The sequence below is a fragment of the Balaenoptera physalus genome, assembly GCF_965194825.1.
Source record: "Balaenoptera physalus genome assembly, chromosome: 6".
Taxonomy (NCBI): Eukaryota; Metazoa; Chordata; class Mammalia; order Artiodactyla; family Balaenopteridae; genus Balaenoptera; species Balaenoptera physalus.
The window spans coordinates 65,480,038-65,499,751 of record NC_138885.1 but is presented as its reverse complement, the minus strand read 5'-3'; the positions used below and the strand labels follow the sequence as shown (position 1 = coordinate 65,499,751).

The following is a 19,714-nucleotide window of genomic DNA, read 5'->3' as shown; positions in this document are numbered from 1 at the left end:
TAATCAACTCCAAAAGCAAGTATTTTCTGATACCTAAGGGTTCCAAAGCTCAATTTATAACTCCCTTCTTTAATAACCTTTATAGTCTGCTAGGCTTCTTTCACCCAATTAAAAAAATTCTTCCTTTTACAAAACAAATCTTTTTTATTTAGAGAATAAAATGAAAATATGATTTTGATTCTTTCTTCATTGCATCTGGATAGCATAGATGTTCCTTTATGTTTGTCTATGTTAGCTACATTAGACTAAGTAGTGGACAAGGAAAATATCAAAACATGATAGGCAGAAAAAATACTGCAGTCAGAGAACATGTGTTTGGGTCCTGGTTCTGTCATTCACAGATGTAGGACTTTAGGCAAATTACCTCACTTCTCTGAGCCCTCATTTTCTGATCAGTAGAAGACTTGAAACAATGTTAACGTTTGAGGTAGTACATAGGTCACAAGACAGTTTTGTTACAATAGCAATACTCTACAAATTATTCAATGCAATCCCTATCAAAATCCCAGCTGGCTTTTTTTGTTGCAGAAATTAACAAGCTCATCTTAAAACTGATATGGAGATGCAAGGAACTCAGAATAGCCAAAACAACCTTGAAAAAGTACAAAAGTTAGAGGACTCAGATTTCCTGATTTCAAAACTTACTACAAAGCTATAGTAATCAAGACAGTGTGGTACTGACATAGGATGGACATGTAGATCAGTGGAACTGAGTTGAGAGTTTAAAATAAACCCATACATTTATGACCCATTAATTTTTGAGAAGAGTGCCTACACAATTCAATGAGGGAAAGAATAGTCTTTTAACAAATGGCACTTGGACAACTGGATCTCCACAGCAAAAAGAATGATGTTGGTTGGATGCCTTTTCCTCACACAATACACAAAAATTAACTCAAAACGGATCATAGACCTAAGTGTAAGAGGTAAAACTACAAAGAAGAAAACATAGGAGTAAATCTTCATGACTTTTGGTTAGGCAATCGTTTCTTAGACAATGAACCAAAAGCACAAGCAACTAAAGAAAAAGTAGATAAACAGGGCTATAACAAAATTTATAACTTTTGGGACTTCCCTGGTGGCACAGTGGTTAAGAATCCGCCTGCCAGTGCAGCGGACACGGGTTCGAGCCCTGGTCCGGGGAGATCCCACATGCCGCGGAGCAACTAAGCCAGTGCGCCACAATTACTGAGCCTGCGCGCCACAATTACTGAGCCTGCGCTCTAGAGCCCATGAGCCACAACTACTGAGCCCGCGAGCCACTACTGAAGCCCGTGTGCCTAGAGCCCGTGCTCCACAACAAGAGAAGCCACCGCAATGAGAAGCCTGTGCACCACAACGAACAGCAGCCCCCACTCGCCACAACTAGAGAAACCCCGCACAGATCAACGAAGACCCAATGCAGCCAAATAAATACATTAATTAATTAAATTTTTTTAAAAAATTGTACACTTTAAATAAGTGGATTGTATGACATGTTAACTATATCTCAATAAAGCTGTTTATAAAAGAGTCTGAGCTAAGGGCAATGTTTTATGATTGAGTTATTTATTCATTCAATCCATATGTACTTAAATACCATCTTATGCTTCTATGCAGCACTTCATATACATGTAATTATTAGGTAAACATTATATGACCATGGCTTTAAGGTGGTAAAGAAGTGAAATTCTGTCATGGCATCAGTTTGTTATGAAATTACGATCTATCAGGAATGTACAGATAATGTACAAAAAGGAATGTACAGATTCCCCACAAAGGCTGGGCTAGGCAGTATTTGAGTCCCAAGGAGACGGACAAAGAGCTCCAAGCTGAAAAGCAGGCGGCCAGGGAAGAAGAGAACCAAGGAAAGAGGGTAGAGATGGGGCTGCAGGTGACTCCAGAAAGAAGAAACCTCTAGCCTCAGAAGACAGTGAAGATGAAGTTGACCACCAGCAAAGGTGCAGGAGGACTCATTAACATCAAGAACCCCAACCACAAGGCACAGACGATCAGAAAGGTCACACAACTAGATCTAGATAGGCCAAAGGAGCTTTCAAGGAGAGAAGAAGATGACATTGAGAAGAAAAAGCAGAAGAGCCTTACATGAAAATGTATTTAGCGGGGGAAACGGAGCAGGCCAAGGCCACCTTGCCGGGCTAGTGATCGATCATTCAGAAAGAGCAGAAAGCAAGAGAGGCAGGAGGTTGCTAGGAAGAAAGAGGAAAGGAAAACAAATGATAATGTAACTCTGTCAGGAAATGAATGCAGTCGCTCACCCTGAACAAGTAAGCGTGGCTTGTGGGAAGAAATACCAGGCAACTGGGTCCCACTGCCAGGACCTCTGCCCTGTCTTGCCCACCCTATACCCTGGCACCACTGCAGCAGGCCCTCACAGCTAGGAGCCCCTCACTGCACGGGGCTTCCTCTTCTTTATCTTGCATGTAAAATCATTTGGGGGAAAAGGAGGACTGTGCTGCAGGGAGGGAACAGCTGCTATCTTTGAGACAAAAAGATGAAGACTATTTCTTCTGGAACCATTTGAATGTTTTTGCTGCTTTCAGAATCTAGAACCTTTTGGGGAGGGGCGTTGTGTGTCTGAGAGGTGGGGTAAGAAGAGTTTCCACTGGTCCCGTAGATTGCACCTCCGGGGCGGCTGTCCCAGGGTCAGCTGCTGATGAGTTTGCGACAACCAGCCCTAGTCTGTGTCGCCTGGGTGCTCACTCAGAGAGGGACTATCTTCTGGGAGCCAGTGCCTCTGGGTCCCTGAGGGTCATGGCTCGTCCCAGGCCAGGCCCCTCTGACTGAGGCCTCTCCTCTCTGCTCCATTCCCACCCACCTGGCCAGGGCCAGTACCCATTTCTAACTCTACTCATCAGTCATTTGAAGAAACGTCTGTTTATTCTACAGCAACCAGGCTGAACATGCTCCACAAATTCAACTTACATATTTAACAGGTTAAACGTGACATTATCATTAAGGCAAAACATACACGCACGAAAAAAACTCATATATAAAGCTAAAATAAAAAATCAAGATGGCGTTCTGAATAAACAGCCTCTATTTCTTAAAAAAAAAAAAAAAAATCAAGATGGTATGGTACTGGCAGAAGGATAGACATAGATCATTAAAGAGTCCAGAAATAAATCTTTACATTTATGGGCAACTAATTTTCAACAAACATACGAAGGCAATTCAACAGGGGAAAGGACAGTCTTTTTAACAAACTGCTGGGAAAACTGGATGGCCATATGTAAAGAAGATTAATTTAGAAACTTTCCTCACATAATGCACAAAAATTACCTCAAAATGGATCACAAACCTCAATACAAGAGACTGGGGATGGGGACTGACTGCAAATGGACAGGAGGGAATCTTTCTACAGTGACAGAAATATTCTAAAACAGGTTGTAAAATTAGGCAAGTGTACTAAGAATACTGAACTGTACACTTAAAATGCATGAATTTAATGCTATGTATATCATACCTCAATAAAGCTGCTTTAATTAAATCTCTACTAAGTGACAAACTCTTAAGCAAGCATCTCTTAAAAAAATGTTTTTAAGTGCTAATAGTGAGGCACATGCTTATTCAATGTCAGTTTTTCCAAGTCCACCTCTTCTTGAACTGGTTTAGAAAAAAGAACTGTGTTGCTAATATCAGTTTAAAATAAAATTTCATGAGTGAAAGCTTAAGTAACTTAAGTAACTTATATACCCCCAGAATTTTAGGAAAAAACACATCAAAGGTAAAAGAATTACAGTTGAGAAAAATCTAAAAAATCTCATGCCACATTCTTATCTGAAATTTTCACATATATTGAAAAATTGTGCAAAAAAAATTTCCACTTAGCTTTAAATAAGCCATTATAGACTAACAATATTTTGTTTGCAGCTTAATATAAGGGGCCAAGTCACCACTCAATCTTTCAGCACTTTAACTAAAGGTGTCAGCCTGAAAATGAACCTAAAATGGTAACACCCATTAATCTGTGACATCCTTCACAGATGAGTGATGCATTTAAAAGATGAAATTTGCTTGGATATAAATCTATAGTGATACGTGGGATCAAAACTTGAGTTTTTTCCCAAGTTAAATACATCATCTACCAACATAAATGCTCTTCTATCATTTAAAAAAAAAACTTCATATTACAAAAAATTTACAGATAACATTCTAAAAAGCCATGTAACATATTCCAGTACTACAAGGAACATTTAAAGGACAGATATAATTAGTTCTTAATATACAACTGACAGGTTAATAATACTGAGATATATTCTAGCCCAAGATCAATTTCTATTGCCAAATGCAACTCTCTTCATAATTCTGGAAGAAACAAATCACCAATTCTATATGTAAGGTCATACAACCAATATGTATTCAAACCCTGTATATCTTATGATACCGACATCCTCAAAAGGAAGATGGCACATGATATAAAGAACTGTTTTCCAGTATTTTACTTTAAGTGCTTAAAAAAAGGGAATTCCCTGGCAATCCAGTGGTTAGGACTCGGCTCTCTCACTGCCGGGGCCCGGGTTCAATCCCTGATTGGGGAACTAAGATCCTGCAACCCAAGAGGCGCGGCCAAAAAAAAAAGTGCTAAAAAAAAAAATGGGTGGCAATTACACCACAAACACCTATCTATCTTGTAACATAGGCCATTGATGGTTAAGTTTTAATTTTTACTATATCTGGCTATATGTCAAGTAAGCAAAAGGCCATCTCAATATAAAGAATATCCTGGATTGCAAAGGGAAATCCAGAGCCTCATAAAGATCCAAAAAGTTTAAAAAATATACAAAATAATGGAGCTATAGGCAACTAAAACAACCAAAGAGTAGAAAATTCTGTACTTTGCTTTTTTTAAAGGACTGGGTATGGAAATTGAGGAGAAATATCTTAGAACAGCTGATAAGGCATTTTTAGTAATTTATAATGCTAAGAAATGTTAACACTGAAAATAAAGGCCAATACCCAGTTTTCAAATTCACAAGTCCTTTAGCATGTTTAGCATTTTCTCTTTAGAGACTTCAGTTTGCAATGAATAAAGGCTACCATTATTGATGACTCTTCACTGAGATTTAAGAAATAAAATTCTTTATCTGCTAATTGGTGCTAAGTATCAAGGACTTTATTGGTTGGAATAGACAGAAGAAAGTGGTTAAGAGGCTGCACAGAAACAACCCCTGCTGGCACATTACCCACTAGAGAAGACAAAGACTACTTATGTGAACTCTAAGTCTCTAGATTAAAATCACCAAAAAAGTCCCTTCATGTAGTACCAAGTCCAAGCTCTATAAGTAAACAGAAGCTAAACAATTTTAGCTTAGCTAAAAAGAAGTGTTATTGTTTGTATTATGTTTCTATAATTTTACAAGTCACTAAGCTAGTGAAGGTGTCACTTAAACAATTTATAACTATTGATATAAACTAACTTTAGTAATCACTTCTGTATCTCCCAAGTTTCCAAATCATTTAACAGGAGCAGTAAAGTTAGATGAAAAGATACATCAACTTTATAAACTGTTTGCCAAATAAACTGAACAAATAAGTCATACCACACTTGCAACATATATATGCCTAAGATTTCCCATTATATATTCAGTTCATTATCCTCAATTTCTTCAATTAATGAGCACTTCATGCTCAGAGATGCAATCCAATCCCACAAAGGCTTATGATTTAAAATGTAACCTTAAGCCATCTTTAAACAGTTCCAAAAAGACCTCAGGAGACTGCTGCTATTTAAAATAAAATAGTTATTTCTGACAAAACCAAGATTAGTAAAGAAGAGATTTTTTAGAAAGGCTCTTTCAACAACAAATCAAAATTTACATACCTGTAATATCAAGAACAGAAGGAGATGCAATGTAGTATCTATGAACTGTTTCAAGAAGTTGAGCACCATGGCCTTGACCTTGAAATGGAGTCAATATCAGCATCTGACTATAGTAAAGAAATTATATTAAAATATCACAACATGACCGGTTTACAAATTGCAAGTCACTATAGTAATATAAACACTTTAAAGTTAGTGTGATCTTTTTTTCAATCCACCTTCAAGAATTCCAAAAATTATTGAGCTACTCAAAACTGTAAACATTTAATCTTCCACACTGTTTCAAAGGGAACAATGAAATAAATCAGTACACAGCCAATGAATAATGGTGATTTTTTAAAAACAAATCAACACTATTATAACAAGTATTGGAAACTTCAGCAGTTCCTTCTTCTGAAATAAAAGACAAGGCACGTGTTATACTGCCAATTACCTTACACGTGGCCGGGTTTTGTCTGGGTACACATAGTAATTATAGACTGTCATGTAGCCTACGGTCGCAAAGAGTGTAGCTCCGTCCTTATTATACTTCTCAAATCTGCAGATAAAACAGAAAGCCAAGCAGGTCAATTACAGTCGCGCTCCCATGCAGTGTCCATTTTCTTTTCCATTCTCTGACTGAATTTTCAGTGTCAGCAAGCTACTCTGTGAGGGCCCAATGGGTACACCTGCTATGTTCTGAATATACAATTCACTTAATTGGTGTGCAGCAACTTGGATAAATCAGACCTCTTTACATCACTTCAGTGCACTTGCCTATTATAAAGATGAATAGGTGGCAAGTAAAAGAAAACACAGGCAAAGCTCGTTTTACTGTTTAAGCCTACATTCAGGGCCCTAACGGACAACAGCATTTTATTCAACTCTATTCTCAAGGTCTCCCAAAGCATAATGAAGGAAAACTCAAGCCTCATAAACAATAGTTTTTCTTTCCTGGGAAAAATATCATTATACTGTCCTAATAATTGGGCCGCCACAATTAAAATGCTGGCTTTGTGGAGGTAATAAGGTCTACTGTTGCTTTAGAACTGTACTTACACTAGAAAGTAGTGCCATCTTTCATCATCCACGTCAATAAAGCTAGCAGTTTCAATAAACCACATCAAAAAGGTCTGAAGCCTTTCATGATATTCTCGAAAGCCTCTACATGTCATGTCAGCCTAGGGAAAAAGCCAGGAAAAGTCAGGTGAAACTCATCGCAGAGGTAAGTGAAAGTCTGTAGAACACAAAACTATTCTGTGGGAAAGTGTTTAGAAGTCTCAGATTAAGATGTGTACACAGACACACATACAAAACAGATCTTTGTTTTTAATGCTGACAAAGACTTGTTTCCTGAAGTTAGAATAAATCACTGAAAAAAAACACATCAAAACAGGATACAGGTTTCAGGCAAATGAGGTACTTTCACCCAGGGAATATTTAGATTTATCTTTACCTTATAAATCTGAAAGGTAAAGTTTTCTCCTCCTGTTGGACTGAGAACAGAGTATGTATGAAGTAAGGTTCCAAATGGCTTGAAATCAACTTCTTTTTCCAGCAACGAAAGAAAATCATTCGTGTTTGTGCAAAATCCAGGTGGAATGATTTGTCTAATTTTGCCCTCAACATCATCTGCCTAAGGAATGGAGATTAAAGGACACAAAAAAATTAATAAATTTGACTTAGTTGAATATGCTTAGTTTTTCTGAAATGGACAAAACCCATAAAAATCACAAAACTTCAATTCACTGTTAAACTAAAGATGCAAACACACAGCAAACTGGGAAAGGATGAGTTTCATGTGTACGAGATGCTGCCACAAAAATGTCAGATGAACACAAGTATAACACAGAAATAAAAAAGAGGAGGTGGGTAGCCTGAAATCAACTACAAGAATGAGGGCAATCCTATAGAAATTTCTAACATCATGTAGAAAATGCTGACCATGTCCCTTCAAGACAATTTGAACTGGCCAAAACAAAAGGCTGCTTATTATTTTACACGGCTGCTTATTATGTTACATGTGTCAAGGAGAGTATATTATCCAAGACATGAAAGGATCACCAGCAGTAGTGAGGTGAGGCTAGAGTCTGACCAAACAAATGGCAACCTCACAATGAGCAAGTAGGTCATAACTCCCTCATACACGAAACTCAAAATTAAGATAACTTAAAAAATATACCCACTTAGGAAATACATAAATTATATGAATGGATATATTATCCACTCATCCTATAATGTGACACAACTTTTATAGAGTTGGATTTGTGACAGTAAAAAGAGGGAAGTCTGGACAACAAAATTAAACTCAGAGATTAAAATTATCCTTGTTAAATAACCTCAATGAATGTTAAACTATCAGCTGAGCAGACTTCATAATCCTTTTCAAAACCCCAAAAGACCACTTGATTGAATACATTTACTACTTCTCTTTAACCATGAATATTTGATGAAGTCTTACAATAAAGTATTACTGCTTCTCACCAGGCAATAAAACTTAATGAATTGGTCTCAACTTAACAAAACCTTATCCCTCAATACAGTCCCTAAAAGCCTGACATTACATTCAACAAAATGAGCTTGCATTCTATTCAAACTTTTTCCTGAACAATGAGGCCAGGTTTTTACTTAATGGAGTTTGCCGTGAGTTCAGCTGTAATGTTTGTATTGTATCTATTTCCACAAGGACTGACACAAGAACACTTTGTGTTAACTTACTAAGCAGCTCTTTCATACCGTTTACATGCATGATGGGTATTAGTTCTAAACCAAGACCCTTGCTACTTAGCATTCAAAACAGGGAAATTAAGATGCTTAGGACAAAATACACTACAAAAGGCTAATACAACATGCTACTAATTCCTGTCCTTTCAACCATCTTTTAACTAAGCAGAAGCAATGCACCTGCAGATGAATAGCACTTTATTATCATTCAGTTACATTTTAGGATAGAGAACGAAGGATGGAATTTATCACAAACAAGTTTTATTTTCAATGCTCTGGTACTACCAACATTTATATATAACTTGTTTATAGCTATAAAAAAAAGCTATTATTTAAAAATATAGCTCTTTGACATTTTGCCCAACAGCTTATTTCTAATATGTGCACCAGTCCTTACAATCCATTCACCCTCAAGATCAAATAAACTGCATTTGACAGGACCACTTCTGCTTATTTTTAAAGTACTATTTGATAAATTATTTTTCCTTGATACTGCTATCTAATGTGAAGAGACCATCTTAAGCATATTTTACAGAATTTGTACAATTTCAATAATTACAAGAGGAAAGTGTAATAATAAGGGATAGGTTTAATAGGTCTGTTGTGTGGCAATTAAAATCCAAAGTAGCGATGGGTAAAGTAGTATTAATTCAAGTTTTAAAAAGTCAAGAAACACTACTTTTAAATGAAGAGGTTTACAATCTATCAATTTCAAAAGAAAACACTTCAAGGCATGTACAGTGTATATAATTTTAACTTTTAAAAACTTTCCCTATGTCCTGTCTTCTCAACAAGGCATTGCAAAGCATGATCAAATAACTTCACATATCAGGCACCAAATGTACTTCAAAGATTTCTCAGAAACTCTAAGTTTCAAGTAGCAGTTCAGATAGAAGATAAAGCAGCCAAAGATTTGAGCTCAACAGAGTTGAAAGAAAGTTAGTGTTTAACTTTCAGCCTTCAAAGGATACCTATTTATTGTAATAAATATCTTCAAATAAATATTTTGCTCTGGGCAAGTTCACACATTAAGAACTTTTACAGGGGAATAAAAGGCCAAGTTTAAAAACAAGGACTCTGTTACATGTAATACATTAGAGAAAACGTGTATGTATTACATAAAATACATAACATAAAACCAAACAGCTCTTCAAACCCAGAATTCAGGACTTTGCACCACTGAAGGAAAAATGTCTGCATTTCTCTATTAAATGGATTCTGCTTTAAGAAAAAAAAATCCTATAACTGTCATGTCTTACAGATCTGTACTCTTTTCTAAAAGAATAAATATATTTTAGTTCAGTTAAATATTCATTTTTCATATTGGATTACTGGCCAGACAATAAATTACCACTAGAGAAAACCCCCATATACTCATTTTCAATTGAATTTAGAATTAAAGATTAACTGAAACCTTTTAGTTCCAATGCTAGTGGCTAAAAGTTTAGATTCTGTTTCTGAAGATCCCTGAAAAATTCCCTATCTTCAAGAATATTCTAAACTTTAATTAAAATTATTTAAAAATACAGTTCTAGAAAGGATAAGAAATTAAGCTGACTAGATCAAGAATCTAGAATACAACCTGATATATTTAATAAGGATATGCCTTACAAATGTTTTCCTAACCCTTGGCAATATCTTTTTAATAAGGAAAGCTTAAAAGTAACTCTTCTATTCAGGTCTTCTCTTAGGTGACTCAAGATGAAATAGTTTAGATTGTATACTTTCTGACTATGGTCATCTCAATTTCCAATGTTCTGTACTTTGTTACACATGAGATGTTTCCATGAAGCAATTTTTACTATTCTTCATCACTGCATAAAGCAATGTACCTGAGACTAACTGGTAGTCTGCTATAATACAAATATGTTTACACTTGTACACGTGTACTTATCACATTCGAAAACCAAATTACCTCTTTAGTGTCTTATCTTAAACAGCAGCATTTGTCTAAATTTGTCTATGGTGCTTTAGTTTTGAAATAGCAATTTTAGAGGCATGTTAAATAGTAGTACATGCTATCCTTTACTTGGCTAAAGTGGTGAAGACTTAACATTAACTATAATTCTAAGAATATGCTATAAAACAAGCAAAAAAACTCCATATCTACATAATTTGCTCAAGATATGCTACAAAAACAAGCAAAAACACTCCATATCTAAATAATGTGCTCAATCTTACATTCTCTGACAATATTTAAGCTGTAGAAATTTCCGTATTGTTAGAGAAGTAGAGAAAAAGCGTGAATATTTCAACTACTGGAAAAACAAAGGTCACATTATGTTAATTTATACTGCATTAGTGTTTTGCAACCTAAACTCACAACAAAGTTCCAAGATAAAAATCTAAATACATAATTTTAAAGCTTTTTATGATACTTCATAAAAAAATTACTCATTAAGAATGCTGACACCCTTATCAAAAAAAGAATATAGTGGAATATACTGAAATATTATTAGTCTACCAAAGAGTTATTTCTTCACTTCCTCAAGATTAAATTTTTATAAGTACACAGGATTTTTCTATTAAAAAAGCCCTAAGGAATCCAGAAAATTTTAAAAATCTGCTCTCATCTACTCTCAAATTCAATCCATATTAATGTGAGACAAGAATAAAATAGATGACTGAAATTCAGTTAATACAAACCTTATCCATGTATTTCAACTTTCTCCAACAAAACTTTCCCTAAAATGTTAGCAGTTAGAAAGACTGAACAATCTTAGTTACACACCCTTCCACTAAAAAGCAATGAAATTACCTCAAGAGAGGGCAGGAGGTATTGATAAAGGCAAAGATCAGGGACAACCATAAGATGAACAAACCATCAGTGTCTGAATAATAAAGTTTATTGTATCGCAAAATTCAAAATAATTATGTTGTCTTTAAAGAGGATGGCTAGTGGAGATGTTTTACAGGCATCTTAATTGCAACTAAAAAATTTCAGGTGCCACTGGAGAGCATGTAAAAGAAAAAGAATGGATGATGAAAGATTAATATAATGGCAAAATTCTAACAAGCAAATAACTTCTAAGCAGATTTGCTGTGGCTTCTGACCACCTAAAAGGGTATATTTTTCATATGCAAAAATAATGCTACATAGTAGAGCCTGCAAAACTCAATTATGATATATTATATAATAACCTCAAAACAATACATCTAAAACAAAAATCTTGGGCTTTTCCCACTTAAATCTACTTCTCCCATCTTCCCCATCCCAGTGAATAGTACCACTACTGCTTAAGCAATGGGATCCTCCTCGTTCCTCTTTCCCTCATCAATCACATTTAATTCAACAGCAAATGCTACTAGCTCTACCTCCAAAGATACATCCTCAACCAGACAACTAAATGCAGTGTGGCCTATAACACTGCAACATTCTGGTCTCCCTTCTTTCACTCTTGCCCCCTACAGTGTGCTCTCTGCACAGCAGCCAGAATCATCTTTTATAAATATAAACCCTATCATATAACCCCCAGCTACTTAAAACCTCCAACGCCTATCAACTACTCTTACTCCATATGACCTAGTTTTGCCAACCCCCTTCAACCATCTCCTACCTTTCTCTCCGTCACCACAACGACTTAACAACAGTGATCTTTCTGGACAACAAAAATGCCAACAATGTTCTCATTCAGGGCCTCTGCATACATTGATCCCTTCAGATTATTACATGGCTGTCTCCTCTTCATTCAGAAACCAGCAAAATGTTTCTTCATACATTAACGTATTTTCATACATATTAATTTGTTTATTTAATATTTGTTAACTGACTGCTCCTCTTGGCAAGAAGGTAAGCTTCATGAGAGCAGTGACTTTGCTTTGTTTGCCACTAGGTTCCTGGCATCAAGAACACAGAAGGCATTGTGAAATGAACATTCTCACTGCAAACTGAGAAGAGGCAAGCCCATTCCTCCCACATCTGCTACCCATTCTTTTTTTATAAGGGGAAAAAGAGGTCTCTGCTTGAACGTGTAATTTAAATAAATGATCTTTGACCATGAAGCAAATAAATAGTCCTACAAAAAGGCATTATAAAAGATTGATTCCTTACTCCTAACACAGTACTTCTAAATGGAGAAAGCTGGTTTTCAAGAATGGAACAATTAGAAGTCAATGCAAGTACATAGCTATTTTCACTGCACATAATATTTGAAAGATTCATCAATAACTACGTCAATAGTTCCTTTGGAAGAAATCGATTCAGCACTACCAGCCGGAACTTAAAAAAAAACAACAAAACAAAAAACCCCAAAGCAGCAAACCCCTCCAACAAAAGTGAATTTTGTACAACACAAGAAAAAAAAACCCACCACTGCATTTTTAAAGAGTATCTAGCCAGGCCTGAAAATTTAACAGGCTAATAAGAAATATTTGATTATAAAAAGCTCCATTTTACTAAGTCTGTGTTAAATGCTAGTTTAGCTCCATTTTACTAAGTCTGTGTTAAATGCTAGTTAATCTAAGATTAAATCTTTTCAAGTATCAAATCACCACAACTACAGTATTATTCAGAATCACTTTTATATCTGCAAATTTTCAAAAATTTCCAAGGGACACAAACCACTGAATAAAACAAATATTAAGTGCAGTTACATATTATTTATCTGACAAGCTTAGTCATCTCAAACAGAGTGGGAAATGGGAACAAAAAAAAGTAAGTGCTCAAAGTATTTCTGACACTGAAGTTGAATAACAGATATGAGACTATTTTAGACCTCTTTATGCTATATATGATTCATGTTACAATTCCATTAAGTTTACTAATATGGTATTTTTATAAGGGGACTGTTTGCAAGAGGAAAGTCCCTCACACCAGCAGTAAATTGAGAGCTAATAGCATAAAAGTATGGGAGCAGGCAAAAATAAATACACATTGTAAAAAACAGAAATAAAAACTAACAAGCACAAGCGCCTGGGCCCATTTAGAACAGGTCATAAACAGTTCTATAATCACATCTTTTAAGAGGGTATTACTATATATTATGCATACTACGACTAAGTGATTCTCTCCCATGTACAATACGAATCATTTATTGATACTAGTTGTGGGACTTTGGGCAAGTCCTTTACAATAAAAGAAAACCAAAAAGAAAAAATAAATAATAAAAAGGGGGCAAATCAACCAATGCAAGTAATGAGAGAAGGTTTTACAATAAAAGGGTGGGGCACAAGGTTGGCAAAAGGCTTAAGTCAGAAATTTAAAGTTAGTTAAAGCCTTGATAAAGTTGGCTTCAATATCTTTAAATAGGAATGCCCAGGAACAGAACAAGTCTAAAATATATAATTGTTGGGGACTTCCCTGGTGGCGCAGTGTTTAAGAATCCGCCTGCCAATGCAGGGGACACGGGTTCTAGCCCTGATCTGGGAAGATCTCACATGCCGTGGAGCATCTAAGCCCGTGCACCACAACTACTGAGCCTGTGCTCTAGAGCCTGTGCTCCGCAACAAGAGAAGCCACAGCAATGAGAAGCCCGTGCACCGCAACGAAGAGGAGACCCCGCTTGCTGCAACTAGAGAAAGCCCGTGCACAGCAATAAAGACCCACTGCAGCCAAAAATAAATAAATAAATAAATTTATTAAAAAATAAAATAAAATACATAATTTTCTGAAGGTCTCTCAGAGATTCACGTCCATCCCAAACATGCCAAAGACACTCACCGCATCCCAACATCCCCCAAAGTTTCCAGGATCAACTCAAGTCCAAAATCTCATCATTTAAGTTATCTAAATCAGGTATAGGTGAGACCATGGGTATGATACATCATGGAGCAAAATTAAAATTCCTTTCCACCTGTGAAACTAGAAAACAAGTTATCACTTCTAAAACACAAGGGCAGGACAAGCATAGGATAAAAGTTACAGACTCTGTCATTCCGAAAGGGAGAAAATGGGGACTTCCCTGGTGGCGCAGTGGTTGGGAATCCGCCTGCCAATGGAGGGGACATGGGTTCGAGCCCTGGTTCGGGAGGATCCCACATCCTGTGGAGCAACTAAGCCCATGAGCCACAACTACTGAGCCTGTGCTCTAGAGCCCGTGAGCCACAACTACTGAGCCCACGTGCCACAAATACTGAAGCCCACGCGCCTAGAGCCCGTGCTCCGCAACAAGAGAAGCCACCGCAATAAGAAGCCCATGCACCGCAATGAAGAGTAGCCCGCGCTCACCTCAACTAGAGAAGGCCCACACGCAGCAACCAAGACCCAAGGCAGCCAAAAAAAGAAGTGTCTTTTCCACAAATATTTAAAAAAAAAAAAAAAAAAAGGGGAGAAAATGGTAGGAAGAAATAAGTCACCAGTACCAAACAATTTCAAAATCCAGCTCATCTAATCCATATTCCATTAGACCTGGGAATACTGTGGCCTGTGGGTCCACCCTCTGAGCCTGAAGCTCCACCTTCAAAACTGTTCTTCCTTTTTCTTGAAAGGTAGCACATGTTTGCAGCTGAATAGTGCTATCAGCCTGTTTCCTGCCTATAGAATTTTAGAAGTCCATTAGCCTTCCCTCATTCTGTCAGTCCAAACTGGCCGTGTTTCTGCTGATATAACACTCTCGAAAAACCTTGTGGGTAATCTGTGTATACCATGAAGGTTCATGTCAATAGACAAGACGGTCCTCCACAGATGTTCCCTGAATTCATATCATAGAATCCAATCCCTATTCCTGGCTTTGTTGAGATTACTGAGGAGAACAGTGAGTCACATGCCTATCTCTTCAGCAAAACAAGATTACTTAGCCATACTCTTGGCTTTCTCCCCACAGCACACTTCCCTGACAATGAATCTTCTAATTTTAGTGTCTTCAGAACAGGCTGAGAATCTCCCAAATCATCAAGTCCTAGATCTTTTTTGCTTCACAGTTCTTCCCTCAATTTCTCTCTTTCCTCTCACATTTTACTAAAAGCAAGAAACTAGGCCAAAGCTTCAATACTTTGTTTGGAAAACTCCTCAGCTAAGTATCCAAGTTCATTGCTTACAAGTTCTCCTTTCCACATTAATGCGGGACACAATTCAGCTAGGCTTTCTACAACAAAGATCTCCTTTCCCCCAGTTGCCAATAACATGTTCCTCATTTCCTTCTGGGCCCTCACCAGAGGCACCTTTTACTGGACTGTTACTAGCACTAGAAGGCATTCCTATTTGTATCAACGTTCTCTTTTATAATGGTATAGTATGTATTCTCTAAGACGATAAAAAAGTTTTCTCTCCCATGCTCCTAACTTTGCTCTGAGTCCTCACCAGCGGTGCCTTTCACATCCATATTTCTACCAACAGTTTGTTCAAAGCAATTTGCTTTTTCTATCATGTGTCTCAAAATTCTTCCAGTTTCTACCTATTACACATTTCTAAAGACATTTCTACAGTTTTAGTTGTTACAATAGTATCCCACTTCCTGGTACAAAAATCTGTATTAGTTTCCTGTGGCTGCTGTACTAAATTATCACAAACATGGAGGCTTAAAACAACAGAAACGTATTCTCTCACAGTCTAGAGGCAAAATCTAAAATCAATATCACTGAGCTGAAATCAGGGTGTCATCAGGGCCACACTCCCTCCAGAGGCTCTGAAGGAGAATCTGTTCCTTGCCTCTTCCAATTCCTGGTGGCTACTAGCGTTCTCTGGCTTGTGGCCACATTACTTGGCCTCTGTAGTCACGCTGCCTTTGGTGGAGCCATAATTCAGCCTGCCACAGATGCATACGCTTCATACTCTCTGCCTTTACCCTCTTTTGGTTCATTTGCTTCAAATCGTTTTATAATGTAATCAGCTTAATTATCCATGTTCATAAAGGAATATATATTAGGAAATTTGGGATTAGAAATATAGCAAGAGAAATTTTAATAAGAAAATTGTACATGAAGTAAATGCAGAAAATTTAGCTAGTTCCCTCCATCTTATTTAACTTTTGGGAAAATAAGTACTTTTAATGTCCAAAATAAAAAACGAAAGTTGGTAAATAAAATGCAACTCTGATCAAGTGAAGGTTTTCATGGAAAAGGTCCACTCAGGAAACAGATCAGGCTAAGGACCATGATCACAGGGTTAACTGGAATGACAGGCAGACAATCATTTCCATAACTAAATATTAAATATGTGGTTTTAACGCTGCTATATAACAGATTCTCTCCTCCCTCAAACCTTTACATCTTATAAACTGTTTTATACTCAATTGGAAAACAGTTAAAAATAAATTTATTTCTGTTCTTACCTCTACACAGTCAAAGTTCTCATCAACTTTAGATGCATATTCAACACGGAACATTGTTGACAGGCTACCAGCAATATAATATAACAAGATCTTCAGACCCTTGTAACCAAAAGCAGTTTCACTAAAAGGGGAAAAACAGCAGTAATCTAAGACCCGAAAATGAATCTTTACAAAGTCATGACAAAGTATTAACCCTACATATAAACAAGTTTAACTTCATGGGTAGTTTCAAGATTTTAAACTATACTTATTAAAAACAAACACACAAACAAAGCATCCTGTAATGAAACTGTGCCTCCGCTTTCCTCATTTATAAAATGAGAGAATAATAACACCTACCTCAAGGATGTTTTATGGGTTAAATGAACAAGTTAATACATGTAAACTGTGTATAATATTGACTGGCACATTGTACAAGTATACTACAGCTACTGTTGCTGCTCTTACTGTTGATACTACTAGGAGGCATTTCAAATCAGAGACAAGTAATGTTAAACTGATTCCTGGCTAGGCAAGCAGCTAAGACGTAGCCTTAGCCCAGTGCTTCCAACTTACCACTTGCATCCATCACCAACATCCAGAGCTGCTGAAAGTGGTGAGTGATAGTACCTGTCTGATCACACCCCACTTATGAACTCAGAAAGCAGATCTGGAGCTGCTGCTATTTTTTTCCAACCTTGCTCCCCGCTACCCATCTACGCCTTGCTATTCCCTTTTTCAGCTTAAAAAAAGTCTTCTAGGACTTCCCTGGTGGTCCAGTGATTAAGAATCCACGCTCCCAATGCAGAGGGCATGGGTTTGATCCCTGGTAGGCAGAGATCCTGCGCACTGGGCCAAAAAAAAAATCCAGAATAGGTAAATCTATATAGACAGAAAGTAGATTAGTGACTACCCAGGGCTAGGGAGGGTAGGGGAAAGTAAGTAGATTAGTGACTACCCAGGGCTAGGGAGGGTAGGAGAAAGAGGGAACAACTGCTAATTGGTCACAATGGGAATTCTGGTGAGAGTGATGAAAATGTTCCAAAATTGGCAGTGGTGATGATTGTGCAACTCTCAATATGTTAAAACCCATGGAACTTTACACTTTAAGAAGCTGAATTGTATGATAGAGGTTTTTTTTTTTAAGGTGAATACTGAAAGGGTGCTTAAAAGAAGCAGTGTCATTTCCAGATTTCTGTCTAGGCTACCAAAACAAAATATGAGCAGTGTCCATTCTAGGACTCTGAAAATTATATGTAGTAGAAAGGAGTGGCAATGACACTAGGATCAAGATCAATGTCATGGGTCCCAAGATACAGAGTTATCACGATTATATGATTGTCATCTGCCTACCTTAGAGGAGGGGTATGCAAGCACACCACTTTTAATGACATGCAAAGTGAGTGTGCAAAATGCCATTAAGAAGCGGTACCTGTGAAACTAGATCCTACTCACTAAGATATTACCATAGGAAGAGATTTTAAATAGCAGTAAGAGGAAGAGAATAAAATAAAAAGCTCCTTAAAGACAGAGATACAAAGAGAAAGCATTCTTATTTTTATGGTGTAATAAAACCTGTTTAAAATATGAAACGCTCAAATTTTGGCACAAATCAATATATAATAAAATTCAGTTATTAATACTTAAAAGCACATAAAATGCCTAATCTGATGTATTAATAAGAAATTCTCAAGAAACTTGTTCCATGAAGAGACACTTGTCAAGTTAAAAACACATTAAATAAATATATCCAAAATGTTGAAATAATGCATAGAGAAAATAGCAATAAGAGGGAATATTTTAAATGTCAACTATGTCTAAACACCCTTTCCTACTAAAAAAACCATGGTTCCTTGAGAATATGCCCGACTCCAGAACTAGCAGAGGAAGTACAAGGTGAATGTGGAACACCTTATTGTATCACAAGGTAACATGTCCTCAAAATGATGACGATATATCAAAAGGACTCAAAAGCCAGTTTGAAAGAAGAGCCACTTGTTGAATCTGGGATAATTTGAGCATCAAATTAATAACAGTAAAAGATTATAACCCATTAAGTTAAAAAAAAGAATCCCTGAGTCTATTCTGATATAAACAATACATAAGGGGAAGAAGAGAAGCTGTTTTTTATAGTAGAATGCAAACTAATAACTGCTTAAGGTGTGGTAGAGTTAGAAAATCGCCATTTTACAATCATAGTAAAATACTGACAGGAATCATTAACAGTTTTAAAACTACTGAGCGAAAGTTTGATGGGAAACAGGATATTGTCACTCTCAGACTATCTCCCCACAGATTACATATAAATAACAAAGAAAAGCCCATTAACCTTTTAGTGGGGAAACCTGGCAGATACCTCTAAACTTAATGACCCAAGTTAGCTTAACCAAAAATGGGACAAACTGACATCATGGACTTTCTGATATGACACACTGAGAAGGACATAATACAACTTCTGTTGTGGTACTACAGAAATATGCATTATCTGAATTTAATCATGAAGAAACAATCAAACGAGTCCAAAATGGTTTATAAAACTAGCCTATTCTCTACAAAAATGTCAATGCCTTGGAAAACAAAGTCTGAGGAACTGTTTCAGACTAAAGGGACTAAAGAGAGATGACAACTAAATGCAATACGTGATTCTAGATTGGATCCAGGATGGGGAAAATTGTTATAAAAGAATTACTAAGAATCAACTGGCAAAGTTTGAAATGTGGATTATATTTTAGAAAACAGTACTGTATCAATGTTAAATTTCCTGAGTTTTGATAATTCTACTATGGTTACTGTCCTTGTTTTTAGGAAATACATACTAAAGAATTTAGGAGTAAGAGAAGATATATCTGCAACCTACTCTCAAATGGTTCAACAACAACCTATCAATATATTTATATAAGAGAATGATTAAAGCAAATATAGCTAAATGTTAACAACTGATGATTGTAGATAAAGGATATACAGAATATTATTCTTGCAACTTACTGTAGATTTGAAATTT

The 19,714-nt window shown here is 36.5% G+C and overlaps 2 protein-coding genes across 2 annotated transcripts in view; one reads left to right on the top strand and one right to left on the bottom strand.

Annotated features, from left to right (window-relative positions):
- Positions 1-19,714, top strand: part of SLC25A12 (solute carrier family 25 member 12) — a 182,709-nt gene that overhangs the window by 26,997 nt on the left and 135,998 nt on the right. The window lies entirely within an intron of this gene.
- HAT1 (histone acetyltransferase 1) overlaps positions 1-19,714 on the bottom strand; it is a 47,556-nt gene that overhangs the window by 10,258 nt on the left and 17,584 nt on the right. The window contains 5 exon segments of the mRNA XM_082465464.1: positions 5,825-5,931; positions 6,258-6,362; positions 6,863-6,984; positions 7,260-7,439; positions 16,735-16,855. Of these exon segments, the coding sequence (XP_082321590.1) occupies positions 5,825-5,931; positions 6,258-6,362; positions 6,863-6,984; positions 7,260-7,439; positions 16,735-16,855 (635 nt within the window).